At 39.3% G+C, this 14,444-nt stretch overlaps 2 protein-coding genes and 1 long non-coding RNA gene across 3 annotated transcripts in view; 1 reads left to right on the plus strand and 2 right to left on the minus strand.

Annotated features, from left to right (window-relative positions):
* Nucleotides 1-4,303, plus strand: part of LOC118419485 (vesicle-associated membrane protein 7-like) — a 6,124-nt gene extending 1,821 nt beyond the window's left edge. The window contains 6 exon segments of the mRNA XM_035825877.1: nt 349-398; nt 951-1,038; nt 1,527-1,617; nt 2,196-2,263; nt 2,735-2,827; nt 3,397-4,303. Coding sequence (XP_035681770.1) covers nt 349-398; nt 951-1,038; nt 1,527-1,617; nt 2,196-2,263; nt 2,735-2,827; nt 3,397-3,465 — 459 coding nt within the window. The 3' untranslated portion in view covers nt 3,466-4,303.
* Nucleotides 4,304-7,876: 3,573 nt separating this feature from the next.
* Nucleotides 7,877-9,325, minus strand: LOC118419902. The gene is made up of 2 exons (XR_004831679.1): nt 8,880-9,325; nt 7,877-8,169 (listed from the first exon to the last, which is right to left on the minus strand). It is a non-coding gene; the product is annotated as an uncharacterized LOC118419902 (long non-coding RNA).
* Nucleotides 9,326-10,194: 869 nt separating this feature from the next.
* LOC118420227 (mucin-like protein) overlaps nt 10,195-14,444 on the minus strand; it is a 30,822-nt gene continuing 26,572 nt past the window's right edge. Inside the window, exons 23-27 of the mRNA XM_035826947.1 lie at nt 13,490-13,627; nt 13,007-13,132; nt 12,463-12,588; nt 11,407-11,594; nt 10,195-10,320 (exon numbers count right to left, since the gene is read on the minus strand). Of these exons, the coding sequence (XP_035682840.1) occupies nt 10,195-10,320; nt 11,407-11,594; nt 12,463-12,588; nt 13,007-13,132; nt 13,490-13,627 (704 nt within the window). The remainder of the gene's footprint in view (nt 10,321-11,406; nt 11,595-12,462; nt 12,589-13,006; nt 13,133-13,489; nt 13,628-14,444) is intronic.

The following is a 14,444-nucleotide window of genomic DNA, read 5'->3' on the forward strand; positions in this document are numbered from 1 at the left end:
CCTGCATATGCAGGTTAGTGCAGGTAAAAGTTGTCTTTTGCATTGACAGACTCAATTTTATATCACTGGATTAAATATTTCTTGTTCTGTACAAAGTTTATTGTGTAAAATTGTACTATTGATTAAAATGGTAGAGGTAATTGATAAAAGAATTCAGATATATCCATTTATAAGGCAAAAATATGTATTTTTTTCATGTAAGAGAAAGAGATTCCTCTTACACAATCAATTATTCTTCTAAGAAACCTGACCTCCATCGTGGTAACTTCAAAAGTTGTTTTTCAAAAGTACATTTACATATAAAACCTGAACATGCCCTTATTTGAAGTTCCCTTTTTTTTGTTACAGGACTTTGAAAGATCCAAGGCTTTCATGTACCTGAATGAAGTCAAGAGAAGGTAAGGTCAAATTTTGTTTCTGAAGTAATGAAAACTTTTAAACTTTTCATAAGTATTTCTGTGAACAGTAGAAGTTTTATTTGGTTGGTAAATTGGTAGTTTCATTCCAAGCCTTTATTTAATCTCAAAAAATAGTTTTAAAAATTTAAAAAGTACACAACCAGTGCAAATACAATTGCCTGCCTATGTTTTGGTGACTGTTAATGTCAATTTCCATGGGGCAATACTGACTGGTTCTTCTTCACACTGCATCTACATGTTTGCTTGTTTGTTTGTCTGTGCCTTTGTTTAGACTCGAATAGTGCTCCTTTAGGTGTGTGTAATGCAGGTGTCACAGTAACATTGTAAAGGAACAAACAAACAAACAGTTACATTGTGAACAAACAAACAAACAAACAGAATCACAGTTCATGACTATTAGATTTTTTTCTGATCCATACAGCTCCTTTATCAATCAAGTGCATTTATTGTCCTCTCTGTCAATTTGTCCCTGCCCAAAGTTGTTTATTAAAGTATTATAAGAACTTGGTTGATATTTGCTGTTCTCCCCAGATTCCAGGCGACCTATGGAGCGCGGGCACAGACAGCGCTGCCGTTTGCCATGAACAGTGAATTCTCCAGAGTCCTTTCTACACAGATGGTAAGAAACATAGCATCATGTGTATGCTATGCATGATGTAAATTAGACAGAGAAAAAAAATGTTGTTTTGTACTTATATGTGCATCGAGGATGAAAATCAACATTGCAATAATGTTAATCTTAGCAGAATACAATGCATGAAAAATGCCCCAAATTTTGGGATGTTCAGAGTTCTTATAGGGGTTTCTCGTCTGAATTAAACATCTTTACACACATGTTAACTAAACTAATGTTAAGCTACCGAAAACCTCGAGAGTCAAATCAAAATTACGGCTTTAGATCTGCGGCAACCTGAAATGTCCATGGGCAACCTAGCTTTTACCTGTGGTTGTCCACTGATAAACCTGGCTATAAAAAGTATTTCGAACGCTGCCATCTGAAACATCTGACTCTTCAGAGAATTTCTTTTCTCCAGAAAATGAAATTTTCTATCTGGATAATTGACATATCTTTGTTGATCATGTTTTCTGTGCTGTTCCCTTCCACAGAAACATTTCTCGGAGAGTAAGGATGTGGACAGAGTGTCCAAGGTACAAGGGGACCTGGATGAGCTGAAGGGTATCATGGTGAAAAACATAGGTAAGGGATAATGTTTGGTATTCTACTAAGACTTTTGCCATATGTTGTTAGTTGTTTTGATGAATCTGCAGTACTTGCAAGCCCTGCCAGGGGGCAGTAATGGATCATACTTGTGCTGTTGACTTAAGTGCCAAAGTGCCCATTAGGACGTTCTCTTTGCAAGACTTGTTTGATTTGGATGGTTTGGAATAATACTGTGTTGTACTTTTTACATTTCTATGTTTGCAGTTTTTGCAGTGACTATCTCACTACAAATTGGTGTTCTCTTTACCATGCAGTATGTGACTGTAGTGTAATTTCCAAGCAAATCCTACAATGGCATAGGCTAGTAACAAACTGGCCAAGGAGTGTAGTCAGCCAAGAGGTGTCCATTTGCCTTGTAGCAAAACACACTCCTAGGCCGGCTTCACTCCTCTGGCAGCTTTTGATACTATCTTATGCTACCATAGGATCTGCTTAGAGATTAACTGTAGTTACCACAGCAAACCAAAACACACCATTTTCCTCCCTACTGAGTAATTCAATCACCATCTAAATAAAGGTATTTATAGTATATTGTGTTGATTTTATTCCAACAGATAGCATAGCAGCCAGAGGAGAAAGACTGGAGCTCCTGATTGACAAGACTGAAGACCTGGAGGCAACCGTAAGTCCTTCTTGTTACTTCTTTCACCACTGATTACTGCTAAGGAAATCTACCTTAGTTAGGTCAGCATATACATGTTAATAGGAAGGGTTTTTCACTCTCATATAACCATTGCTTGAACAATAATATGCTTGATTTTTAATCTCCAACGTTCATTCAATTTCGTCGCAGATATAAACCAACTGTCTTCTGGGTTAAACACATCTGCAACATTGAAAACAGTGTGTTTGAGAGATCTCTCGTGCAGTACCAAGCGCCCCTCCCAAGTATGCACAGTTAACATATGCAGGAATGTCGAATACTGGGGGGACGTTGCATTGGCTATATCTTTCGGCACATGCTCTTCAGGGCAGTGGACGAAGACATGCGATATATGTTAGTATAGATTTTCATGGGTAGGATATAATTACTAGGAGTAAAACATGTTTTGATACAACATGACTTGAGCTCGAACCCCCCTTCCCCCCACAGTCTGTCACATTCAAGAAGACAAGTAAGAACCTGGCGCGGTCCATGTGTATGAAGAACCTGAAACTCACCGTCATCCTGGCCATCGTCATCATTGTGAGTTCCACAGTTTTGTCACTTTTAATCTGATGCCATAGAATGTTCAGGCAGTCAAAAGTATAAAAAAAAACCTGTAGTATTTGGTAAACTGCTATCCGATCTAAAGAGGACTGTCTCCAGGACCCGTCCCTCCATCCTCGGGCGGAAATTTGCTAGTACCTTTTGAACTGTTTCACCATGATTGAGAATGTTGTTGGACTGATGTAAATTAGGATTTTACCATGGACAATTTTGGCCAACAGAGACCATAGATATGTGAGTTTTAAAACCCTTAAACTGCCAAACCCGGATATATCCGGCACAGCTTTACATGTCCTGTGTGCCGTGCCCGGATATATCCAGGATAGCGTATTTTCCCGAAGTAGCAGCTCTGCATGGGTGTAGCGCACAAACCCCGGACGTTAGGGACTTCAGCCTTGTTTGAGGGGTCGCTTTTGGAGGTCAGCAGCCAACCCTGGCACTGATAGCTTTTAATTTTTTAATTTGCAGGGCTGAAACTCTGGCAGTTTAAGGGTTAATCAACACTGAATACTGTTGATAATACAATCTCTTTCTTGTATTTCCAGCTGATAATTTACTTCATCGTGTCGGCAGCGTGTGGTGGTCTGAGCTGGCCCTGCACCAGAAAGACTTAGTACGTCTGTTAACGTTCCTCTGCTGCCCAACATTCAGAACTAGCCTGGTATCCACCCTATTGTAACTCCAGTGCACTCCTCTGGTGGCTTCCCTTGCTGAATAGGCTGGGACCCTTGTGTAGAAAAACAGTAACTGTTGGCATTTGAAGATTTATTGCAGTGTTCTTACCAGGAATTTTTTTACTACATAGGGGCATCTTAGTGCAGAAAAGCCATGTTTTGCAGGTGTGAACATCATAGGGGAATCTGAGGGAGTTCTTCCCCTAAAAAACTAAAAGTATTTGAATTTATGTCGATCAGAAACACCATGTCCTGCATTTTCTTTGTTTTGTTGCACAAGCATTCTAAAGTTTGATCTCCCTTATGCTGCTTCTGAGAAGTATTCAATTTTCAAAATAATGCTAGAAGTAAGGACCAAACATTCCAATGGGGAGGGGGGCAGTACTATTCTGCAGAGAAGCAACCAGAGAAGCAAACCAGAGCTAAAGTAGGATGGATTCCAGGCTAGTTCATCCCAACACAGTGTCACGGGACTGTTCTTCAGTGTAGTGGCTGATAAGTACCTAAGGAACACATCATTCAACCTCTTTGAGGAAGTGTTGTCAAAAGATAACTCTGTATTTCTGTAATCTATTTATGCAATAAATTGTTGATTGCTTCCTCTTGTATACAACTTGTACGGTTGGAATATCTAGATAATGAAAATTAATATTACTTAAACCAGGATTTGTTTTGTTTTTCCTTGTATCCTGTTTGGTTTGTATCTGCTATCATGCATTTTAAAAACATTGTAAGATATTGGTTGGAAATAAAGACAACATTTGTATACAAGGTAAAATTGTGCAATCTTGTGCTATGTTTTTAGCTAAGTTTAGTTAGGGGGAAGCATCGTCATGCATTTCATAGTTCATCGTCTTTCAGATTTGAGCAAAAGATTAAGAGAAGTAGAGAATGCCTGAAGACTTATACCGTAGATAATATGTCTATGTACAAGACTATCAATGGCCAGTGTTGTCTTTGCTATTGACTAGTTGAATGATGCCATAGCCAACGACTGAATGCCTAGGGAAGCTGTATATACCATATGCAAATTAAAAACCTGTCGTAGATAATATCAACAGTAAATATACACCTATAATCTAGTCATGCACACTTTGAAGTGTCAAATTTTCGGCACACTTGTTTCCACTTACTTTAAGTTCTGATGGCTTAAAATAATCACTATATAGCAAATTGTGTCTCATTTGTATTTACTATTAGTTTCGATTAGCCCTTGTATTCATTCCTTTGACATTATTTTGTTTCTCTGTGTAGAGACTATTTATACTGTTAACTTTTGATAGCTCAAACAAGGTGGCCCAAGTAGACTTTGACTTGTACTAATGGTAGAAGTGTTGTATTGTACAGCATTTATGGATATGTTATGATAAATTGGTATTACATTTATTAATATTTGATTACTTTTAACTATATACCTTCGCTCTGATACGAATTTGAAGCATAGTTAGTGCCCAATCACATTAGCCATACCAACACTACAGTCGCAAACTGAGTGCTTTCTGGGAATTAAGTCATTCATATGTTGCACAATATTTAGTTACAGAAAAGGCTGTGTTATATCCGTGCTTGTGGTCAATTCTATCACAACCTAACTTAAAAATTTTACCATGTCAAAGTCGTGCGAGAAATGTGACTTAACTTGTTTGTAATGGTCATAGCTTGATAACATGTATCTGTTTGCGGCTGCATATACATGTTTCTGTACATATACATGTATCTAGTCTTATACTTCAATAGGTGTATATATTCACAATATGAAAGTGTAACCTAATCTGCCTGTTTCATACATTTCTGTAGCAGGAATCAGTCAGTACAGGACCAGTTAGTCTTGCATAACCTTGTTGTCTCTATGTACTGTATCTTTTACTCAAGTATTGGTTAACATATCTTAATGGAATAGCTTAACTGTTAGACAAGCGCATCAGTGCAGAAGACTGAATATAGGAGAATTCTTTTTACACAATCAGCAGATACTTACATTGCTTATGTTTCCATGTCTCTCAGACACCTTCGTCATAGCTTCTAATTGGAGTTCTGCTTCTCACCGCTATTATATGTAGCCGATGTAGAGTGTAAAAAGTAGCTACTGGTTGTGTGAAAAGAATTCTCCTATATTCTACCAACCTGATGAAACTATTTTCAGAAGTGTAGAGGACTGAATAGCTACCTCTGAGTAGCTGATATATGCACTCGTTCTTGAGTGTGTAGAATTTAGCTGTACTGTTTTGAACATCTGTTTATTTTTAACATTTCTATTATTTTCTGGACATTTGAACTGTAGTTTACACTCTAGTCAGTACTGGCATTGGAGGTTGTCCCACAATCTTTCCCATATTGTGCAAAAATTCAATGCAGGTTACAGAAAAGTGTTGGTGGAAGTAGCTTTCTTCTCTTGGGAAAATATTGAATCATTTGACCCAACATGCATGCTTACCAGTGGCACAATATACCAGAAACCAGCCCTCCCTATTACAGATTTAAATTTGTTTTAGAGTTTGAAGAAAGATAAAAAAGTTCACAGGCTTTTTTCAGTTACAGAGACACATAGTCCAACATTGGTCATATTTTAAACATGTTGATTGCCATTAGGTTGTGTTACTGATGCTACATGTTTGGAGGTTTTAGTTTCCTTGCCTGTATAATTGTATCATATTCCTCGCTGCTATTCATGTGTACAAAAGAGAGTGGTAAGATAATGATTAAATGCAATGTGGAAAATTAGTTTTTCTGTGAGCTTGTGTATATACTGTATGTGTGTGGAAAGCCGATGTTGAATGTTTGTGTGTGTGTGTGTGTGTGTGTGTGCCCTTTGGACAACACTTGAAGACTCTAGATCTGAAACTGAGTTTGCGCTTTCTTTTCAATAGACACAGATTATACAAATTTCTGCAAGAAGGAACCACTGCTGCTATCCTATGTCATTGTCACCTTTTTGTGATCACTTACAAAGAAGTGTTGAAGACAAGAAGTTTGGACCTACTGCATTGCATGGATCAATAACGACCCCTATCAGTTGACTGCAGTACTTCAACAGTCATTCACAACACTACGTCATGTACAAAGAGTACACTGGCACAGTATATGAATGCATCACTCCATGAAACACAAAAAACATAGGTCAAAATAGTGATTATATTGAACTGTTATAAACAAAATACCAAGCACCAATTACTTTCGCAAATTCGAGAACTTGCTACACCCAAGGAGGTTATATCTGATATACACCTGAAGAAACATTACCTTAAACAACGATCTTGTTGCAATTGTTTCCTGTGTGTCTTGCACTGCGTCGAATGAACACACTACTCCTGTAGCACTATAAGTACTTACCATACACCTGTGAATGACGCTATGTGCGCGTGATCCCACACCTGTAGACGTACCAGTACCAGACCGAACCATTGAGGTCCTCTAGACTTGTATTCCACTGCCATGGACTTTCCTGAGGCATGAACTCCAGGGCTGTGGACGTTGTGTCAGTAGACGCACCAGTACCAGGCCGAGCCATTGGGGTCCTCTAGACAGCATTATATTCCACTGCCGTGGACTTTTCAGGCAGTACCAAAATGGACAGTAAGGTGGCTATGCGAACATTTGCTACTGAACAGTACTATATGGGTGTTAAGAGAGGACCTTGTCCCCAAAACAATAACGTTAATACGTGGTCCTAGAAAATACTACATAGGGGTGATGAGAATACCTCGATGAAGGTTAGGTAATAAAATACGCCAATAATGAAAAAAGTCCAAAAATCATATACAGTTGTTTAGACTCTATCAATGTTATAAGTACCTGTTTCGAGATTGTTCGTGAATAGCTCTATGGATTCTTGTGTCAAGCGAAAATGACCTGCGTGCGATGGGGAAAGGGGAAGTTGGAAGGATCCATTTGTCATGGGGTTTTGAATTGTGAAATTTCTTCTGTTTTAGGAGTAGGATTATACGAGTGAATCTGATGATAAGGAATATCTACTAACTATTGTCCGTTTCTGCAAAAGGTTGATATAGACACAGTATCATTTTCACGGGGAGAGTGATGGAGGAAATACGCATAAGTATGAAAAAGTGGGCTTTCTATATTTAGTTCATTTAATGTACACGATTGTATATTCCTGGATGTACAGTTAGTAATCTGTTGTTGTGCATGTGCAAATTGGCAATTTGTTGTTCTATATGAACCATGCCCAAGCATATTTATCTATTCATATATTCATTCATCTATATATGTTTGGAGAATCATGCAGTTCATCCACAACAACACGCGCACAAAGCACATGCACACAAAACACACACACATACGAACGCGACAAAAACGTTATTGACAATCAAACAATGACCAAAACCTTTCATGAAATTGTGCATATAGCTTTTTAATGGCATCTACTGTATACATGCAGAATCACAGTTTCCGTCTGTAGCATTTCAGCACTCAGGAAAATGGCAATTATGTATTGAACTCTCAGAAGACAATTTTGATTTCCAGCACCTAATAAGGCGTCAACGCTTAAGCAAGAATGCTCAAAACTTGGTGTCCATGACAGGGTTGTCAGCGCCTGACACGTCCTTGGAAGTCGTTTCCATGGTAACGGCCAATGGCTCTGCATGATGTTGGTTAGCATCGACCTTGCGTTTCTTCCTCCTGGCCCTTGGGGCAGAAAACACATGTCAGCCAGCTGAGATAGCAGACTTCACACCCTTGACGGTGAAATCTGACAGAAAACATAGGACTTGCAATCGTTCCACATTGGACATCCACATTGGCTGTAACGCTTGCATAGGCTATAAATCTGCAACGTTAAAACGATTGCAAACTTATTTTGAAGCGTATCGTGGTCAGCGAGGAATCACGAACTCCGTTGCAGTCTTCGAACGGGGCTGGTTTTTATACCGGGGAGGGGGCGTTGGTTCGCAATTTTCAACGTTGGTGCGAAGGTAGTTTTGCCTTCTCCCTTTACACAGAGATACCCCTTCCTCGGCAAACTCCCTTTCCCGGCACAAGAGAACCTAGCCAACGTTGAAAATCGCGAACCAACGCCCCCCCTGTAAAAACAGCCTTGTTCGAAGACTGCAACGGAGTCTAGAGGAATCAGTTGATAACAACTATGAACTAAAGGAAGTACCCTTTTAAGTTTAATAAAAAGATAAATAGAAATAAACACAAACTGTGTTTCTTCATTAAACTTATGTTAAGTGTCAGCATGGTTTATATGCCATTTTGTATTTCATACTTTTAAAAGTCGGTGCTAATATACCGGCATTGGTCCAAGTGCAGCCCATTGCTTCATCCCGCTCATCGTTATATCATATGGCTAACAGATTGAAAGGCATTTAGGTATTTTTGTGCTAACTACTCACCACAGATACCCTGTGACGGCGATGATAACACCGACGCCAAGGGAGACCGACACGCCGACGATGACGTAGATAACCGTGTCGTCTGGATCGGCCTGGTCGCCGTTCTGGTACTCACTAAGCGAGCCCAGGAAGCTGAACGACCTGCCGCCCAGGGCTGCTTCAAGCTGCGGCTGGGACAGTTGGAAAACTGTCTCTACGGTGTCCAAAGGTACCGGCCTGAAGTCTCCCGTGTCGGAGTAGGAGATGAAGAAGGCGAGGGCGGTTCTGGTTGGGTCCGAGGCTGGTTTGGGGAAACCTTCCGCCACGTGAACGTCTTCAGGACGGAACACAGCGGGGCTGTACCTGTAGTTACGTTTGGTTCAACACTGTGACCATAATGACATAGGTAAAGGGATTGTGGTGTCTCGAAAGGAGACAGCTTGATTGAAAATAACTAATGATAAGCATAAAATTCCCACCATCTATCATAACGCAATTCTGCCATTTTTGCATTACTTATGCAAATCAGTCCCTTTTATTAACATGTATGGTATCACCTGTCATGAATCACCTATGTTACATTACCAATCTTTATTGCAAATTCATGCCCGAGGGCTAATTACATACAGGGTAAAGTAGTGGTGGTATACATAAACATACATTTATTTAAGACAGTTATGGAAAACAATGGAATTAATTTCCTGATTGATTATGCAAATTAATACCTCATTTGCATAACATGTTAATCATTGTTACCTGCATGCCTAAAATGATGATAATCTATCGTTCCTGTCTTAAGTTATCCTCTTTGGAATTTTTTTACAAAAACGCCCCAGCAGTTCCAAAAATAAACGTTAGGGGCTCAAACCTGCCCCACCTTATCCTGATGTCGAAAGCTATTTGCCACTAAATGTCAAGACCACGCCATGTCCGGGACAACAGATACATTAAAAAAGCTGCTATGATATAATGTTCTCATTATTATGCAAATGCCCTCCTGTTTTGCATAATTTGTATTTCATTTTGCACATTTTTGTCTAAGCTACCTACATAGTAGTAACAAAAATCATGAAATTCCATTATTCTTTTCTTGAGTTATCCTCTTCAGAATTTTTTTTAATTACAAAAATACCCCTGCAGCTAGGGTGCTCAATCTTGTGTCACTGCTTGCCGAGCACAAGCGCTATAAAAATGTCGATATGATATCGTGGGCGAATGAGACGATATGAGTCACCGTTGCATTGACGTTTGATAGGGATCATAACAATATCATCAAATATATTAAGTTATGATAATTCTTATATCTTTAAATCAGACCAGGCGTAATATGAACATCTTACGATCTTCGCCTTCTGCCTCCCGCCTCTGTCCTGCAGGCGGGGATCTGGTCTGCCTGTTGGCTGCAGAAGTCGGTAAGAGCGGCGGCAACAACTCGCTTGAACTCTGCGATCAGGTTCGTGAGCTGGAGAAAACACATTGTCACAAGTGAAAAAATACATTCGATTACAATGTGTAGATGGGTCTCAAGAGTCTCAACACAGAAGAACTTATAATAGTTGTAACCTTGCGTTTGGCTGACTCGTAGTTACCTGTAGGAAATATTCATGGAGGTTATATTTTAGAAATATTTTCAAGAGCGTTTTCTGTTTGTCAAAAAGAACTCAAGAACGGCTGGATGAATTCATACGTGGTGTGTTGGTAGGGTGTGGCAAAAAACTGAAAATGATTAGATTTTACGCCCGCTGGTGGCTTCTCTTCGTTACTACAGCGGAGCGTCCGGTTTGGATACCTCATGTTCTGAACAAGAAGTGTTCACGATTTTTTTAGTGTTAAATAGATCTTGTGCTCGAGAAGAAGTGGCATAAGTTTGGGTTACTAGCGGCTAGTTTTGGAATTGCAGGGGCAGTTTTGTCAAAAAATTCCAATGAGGATAACACAAAAAAGGGCTAACGGATTTTGACAATTTTTGGTATGTATGTAGCTTAATTACGACTTAATTGGCATAATTAATGAGAAAATTGCATAATTACTTGTGGTTTCATGGAGGTATGAGGTCGCCGAATTCTACATGTATGTCTGTCGATTTAAGAGTTTGCTAGTAACGATATACCATTTACCATCGTATACCAGAAATATAACATCTATCGATTTCAAATTGGTCACATATCATTCTTTAAATCAAATCTTTGATAGTATCAAATGTAACAATATATTTGGATGATTTCCTGTTATGCCAATATTTTTCCTAAAGACACACTAATTCACAAAGCAGTTAGATATGACAAGCTTCATCCTTTCCTAGTACGTATTGCTCTGTGGCACTTCCAGTGTCAGTGGCTTAGACAGAAACACTGACAATGAGCATGTATGGCAATGTCGCAGAAACACAGACGTAGCAAAAAATCGTAGATATAGATTATAGATAGTAGAATAACCAACAGTTTCTCTTGAATCGCTGACAAGTGTAATAATCACTGTGTGTATTGCAGAAACACGGACAGAAATGGCAAAAATAGTTATACAGAGCTGAATTCATTGCAATAATTACCTCTTGAATCGTCGACAAGATTTCAATCACTACGGTATTAACCTCGACAACATTCCCTATTGTTGGCTTGGAGGTCCAGGAATCGGTGGGTTTGCCTGTTTGTGATGCCTTTGTTGTGGTGATTGGCTTTGAGACATCTGGGACTGGTCTGCTTGTTGCAGGGCGGCTGGTAGAGCTTGTCGCTGTTACTGTGAACAGCAATGAAACAAGTGCTTTTAAAAAAGCTGGCATTTTGCCAATGTTTGCGTGTGTGAACGCTTTTTTCTAGTTATTAGAATGTCATATAAATAGAACAGAGTAACTAAACCTGATATTATCGCATGGAGAGATTCACATATGTGCCTGAACTGCAGCAGATCTAGACGCCACCTGTTAAAATTTGCGTGAACTGCAGCAAATTTCACTACACATTGCCTGTTTTTGAGTGAGCTCTGTTGCGGGGCATCTTTAAGTTGTTTTTTTAAATTTTTATTTCTATTCGGTAAAAAAACCAAGCGGCGAATTCGTTAACCAAAGAAATAAATTGGTGTGGCCAAATGGATGTAAAAATTAGTATTTTAATGGATGTAAAAAAGAAAAAAAAAAGTTGAAAAAAATCTACCACCCCGGATTCGAACCGGGTGCATTGGTTTAGAATGCGTAAACTTTGCCACTGCGCTAGTGCGAACATGTTGAAGACATGCCTGTTTTAACAGGTATACAAATGTTTGGCATGGATTGAACAGGTCCGTTCATCTCAACATCACAACGGCGACTACACTGGCCAGAAGGCATTTTGCGACTGCAAGTCGCAAAATGCAAAAATGAACGTTTCATAATTGGAGTTTGAAAATATATAGCAGCAAAGGTCGGGTTAATCATGTTATCAATTTAGGGCAATGGAGCAGTCAATGGTTACTTAACTTTTTCAGATTAATTATGACAAGTACAGTACATTGTGGACACTTAAGGGTCTTAAGGCAGCAGGGTGGTATCGTGACCACAAACAGCTAGATACATATACAATACAAACATAACTACATATAGCACATATACAGTCAGTGGTTGCCTACGTACCTGGTAGACAGATGCCGTTCACTACAACATTACCCTCTTTGCATTCACAGTCGAAAGAACCGGGTTCGTTGACACATTGCTCGTGCTCTGTACAGTCGTCGTAACCCTCTGTACACTCGTCGATTTCTTTTGAAGAAGACGAAGAAGAGAAAATGAAACAGCAATTTATCTATTAATCTATGACACAATCAAACAATAACACAATCTACATGTTCTAGATACTATGAATGAGCACCAGATACTATGTTACATTATGGATTTGCTAGGAGCACGTAAAGAATGTCTGGTTCCATCTAACTTATCTAACTATGCCAGAAATGAGTAAGATGCCGGTGGTAAAATTATTTCCAGGGATGAACATTTCAGCCCTCAATTTCCAATAATGTAGTTGTCAGTTGAGGCTGGATGCAGTTAAGTCGAAACAACCTCACGCTTTCGTCAACAGTGGCCTAACCCATACCCTAACTGTAAACAACATACTGAATAGAAATCATACTTAGAAACCAAGCAAGATAAAATTTCACGGTAAAGTAAAGATGCCTACCCAGGCATGTCACGACATAGTCCTCCACTGTGTAGTACCCGCCCCTGCAGTAACAGGTGTAACCGCCTGCGGTGTTGTTGCACAGCTGCTCACAATTGTGTTGCCCACTCAAACACTCGTCTTCGTCTATCGCGAGACAATGAATACTTATTGATGCCATGACTTCCAATAAGAACGTAAAATGTACTTAATTCATTATATTGTAAATGGTCGTAGTCACTGAACTCAATTAGTAATTCCAAACCATTATATTTATACTCTATGTATTGCATTATACTACATGTATGGTATTATGTATTGCAGACCGTCTAAATGATAAGATTTGTTAGATCATTGACTATATGGACAGACGAAAGTCACTATTTTGGTCTGTCATCCAGGTTATCTATGACATATGAAATGTAAACATTGTTTGTAGTAGGTTGCGGAAACTACTAGTTTATCACCCTATTGTAGGAAGTTACTTGAGTTAGTGGCATGTACCTTCACACGTGACGCCGTCAGTACCCAGCTTGTAGCCCTTCCTGCAGGAACACACCGCGGTCCCGGTACCGTTCAGCAGGCACCAGCCGAGCTCTGGGTCACACCCCGGGTTGTCAGCGCCGCTGCAGGGGCTGGTAGCTGTTGGTGAAACATGTTAACTGTACGATGCCATGCATTCTCTCTTCATGAAATCACGTAGCAAATTCAAAAACATTTTGGCTATGTGTGAACGTTGAAACTTTCAACAGCAATACAAGATTTGCTTTGAGCGTAGCGTTGTAATATTGCTTTAGACTTCTATAATTTCTTTTTACGCAAAAGAGTTTTGAGGCTTTTTTAAAAGAATATCTACAACATTCTCATTCCGAATGACCCCACGCTAAAGTATTATTTTAATGTTCAGGTATGATAATTCTAATGCTATCATTGTTACGACTAGAACGTGTAAAATAGTGTTGAGTTGTGTAATACTTCAGTAGCTAATGGAAACGTATTAATTTGTGCCCAGTTCGAACGCATCACCTACCTTCGTCATACTTTACTCCAGGGGATTCAATTTTTTAGAGGAACTTTTGCGCAAAAATGATGCTGAAAGCCTATTTGAGAATGAATACAAATGTACCTCATAACTACGTTCAAAACAAATCTCATTTTGGCTTAAAACTTGACTGTTAAGATGTCAGGTACATAATTGTCTTTACATTCATCTGACAAAATGTCTGAGTCATGATAGAGTTACGGAGCGGTCACAAAGGTCGTGCGATCGTCGTGCGATCGCTAACTTCAGACATTTTGGAGGACAAATGTGTACGTGTCTTGCAAAGTTCAACTATCTTTGTACCTACTCAAAATGCTATTTTGGATCCTTCATGGTGGCTGGCTCTGTCTCAGCCTTCTGAAAATCCTATGGCATCACAATCGTACGACGATCGCGCGACCTATATGACCGCGTGAT

The sequence above is a fragment of the Branchiostoma floridae genome, chromosome 7, assembly GCF_000003815.2.
Source record: "Branchiostoma floridae strain S238N-H82 chromosome 7, Bfl_VNyyK, whole genome shotgun sequence".
Taxonomy (NCBI): Eukaryota; Metazoa; Chordata; class Leptocardii; order Amphioxiformes; family Branchiostomatidae; genus Branchiostoma; species Branchiostoma floridae.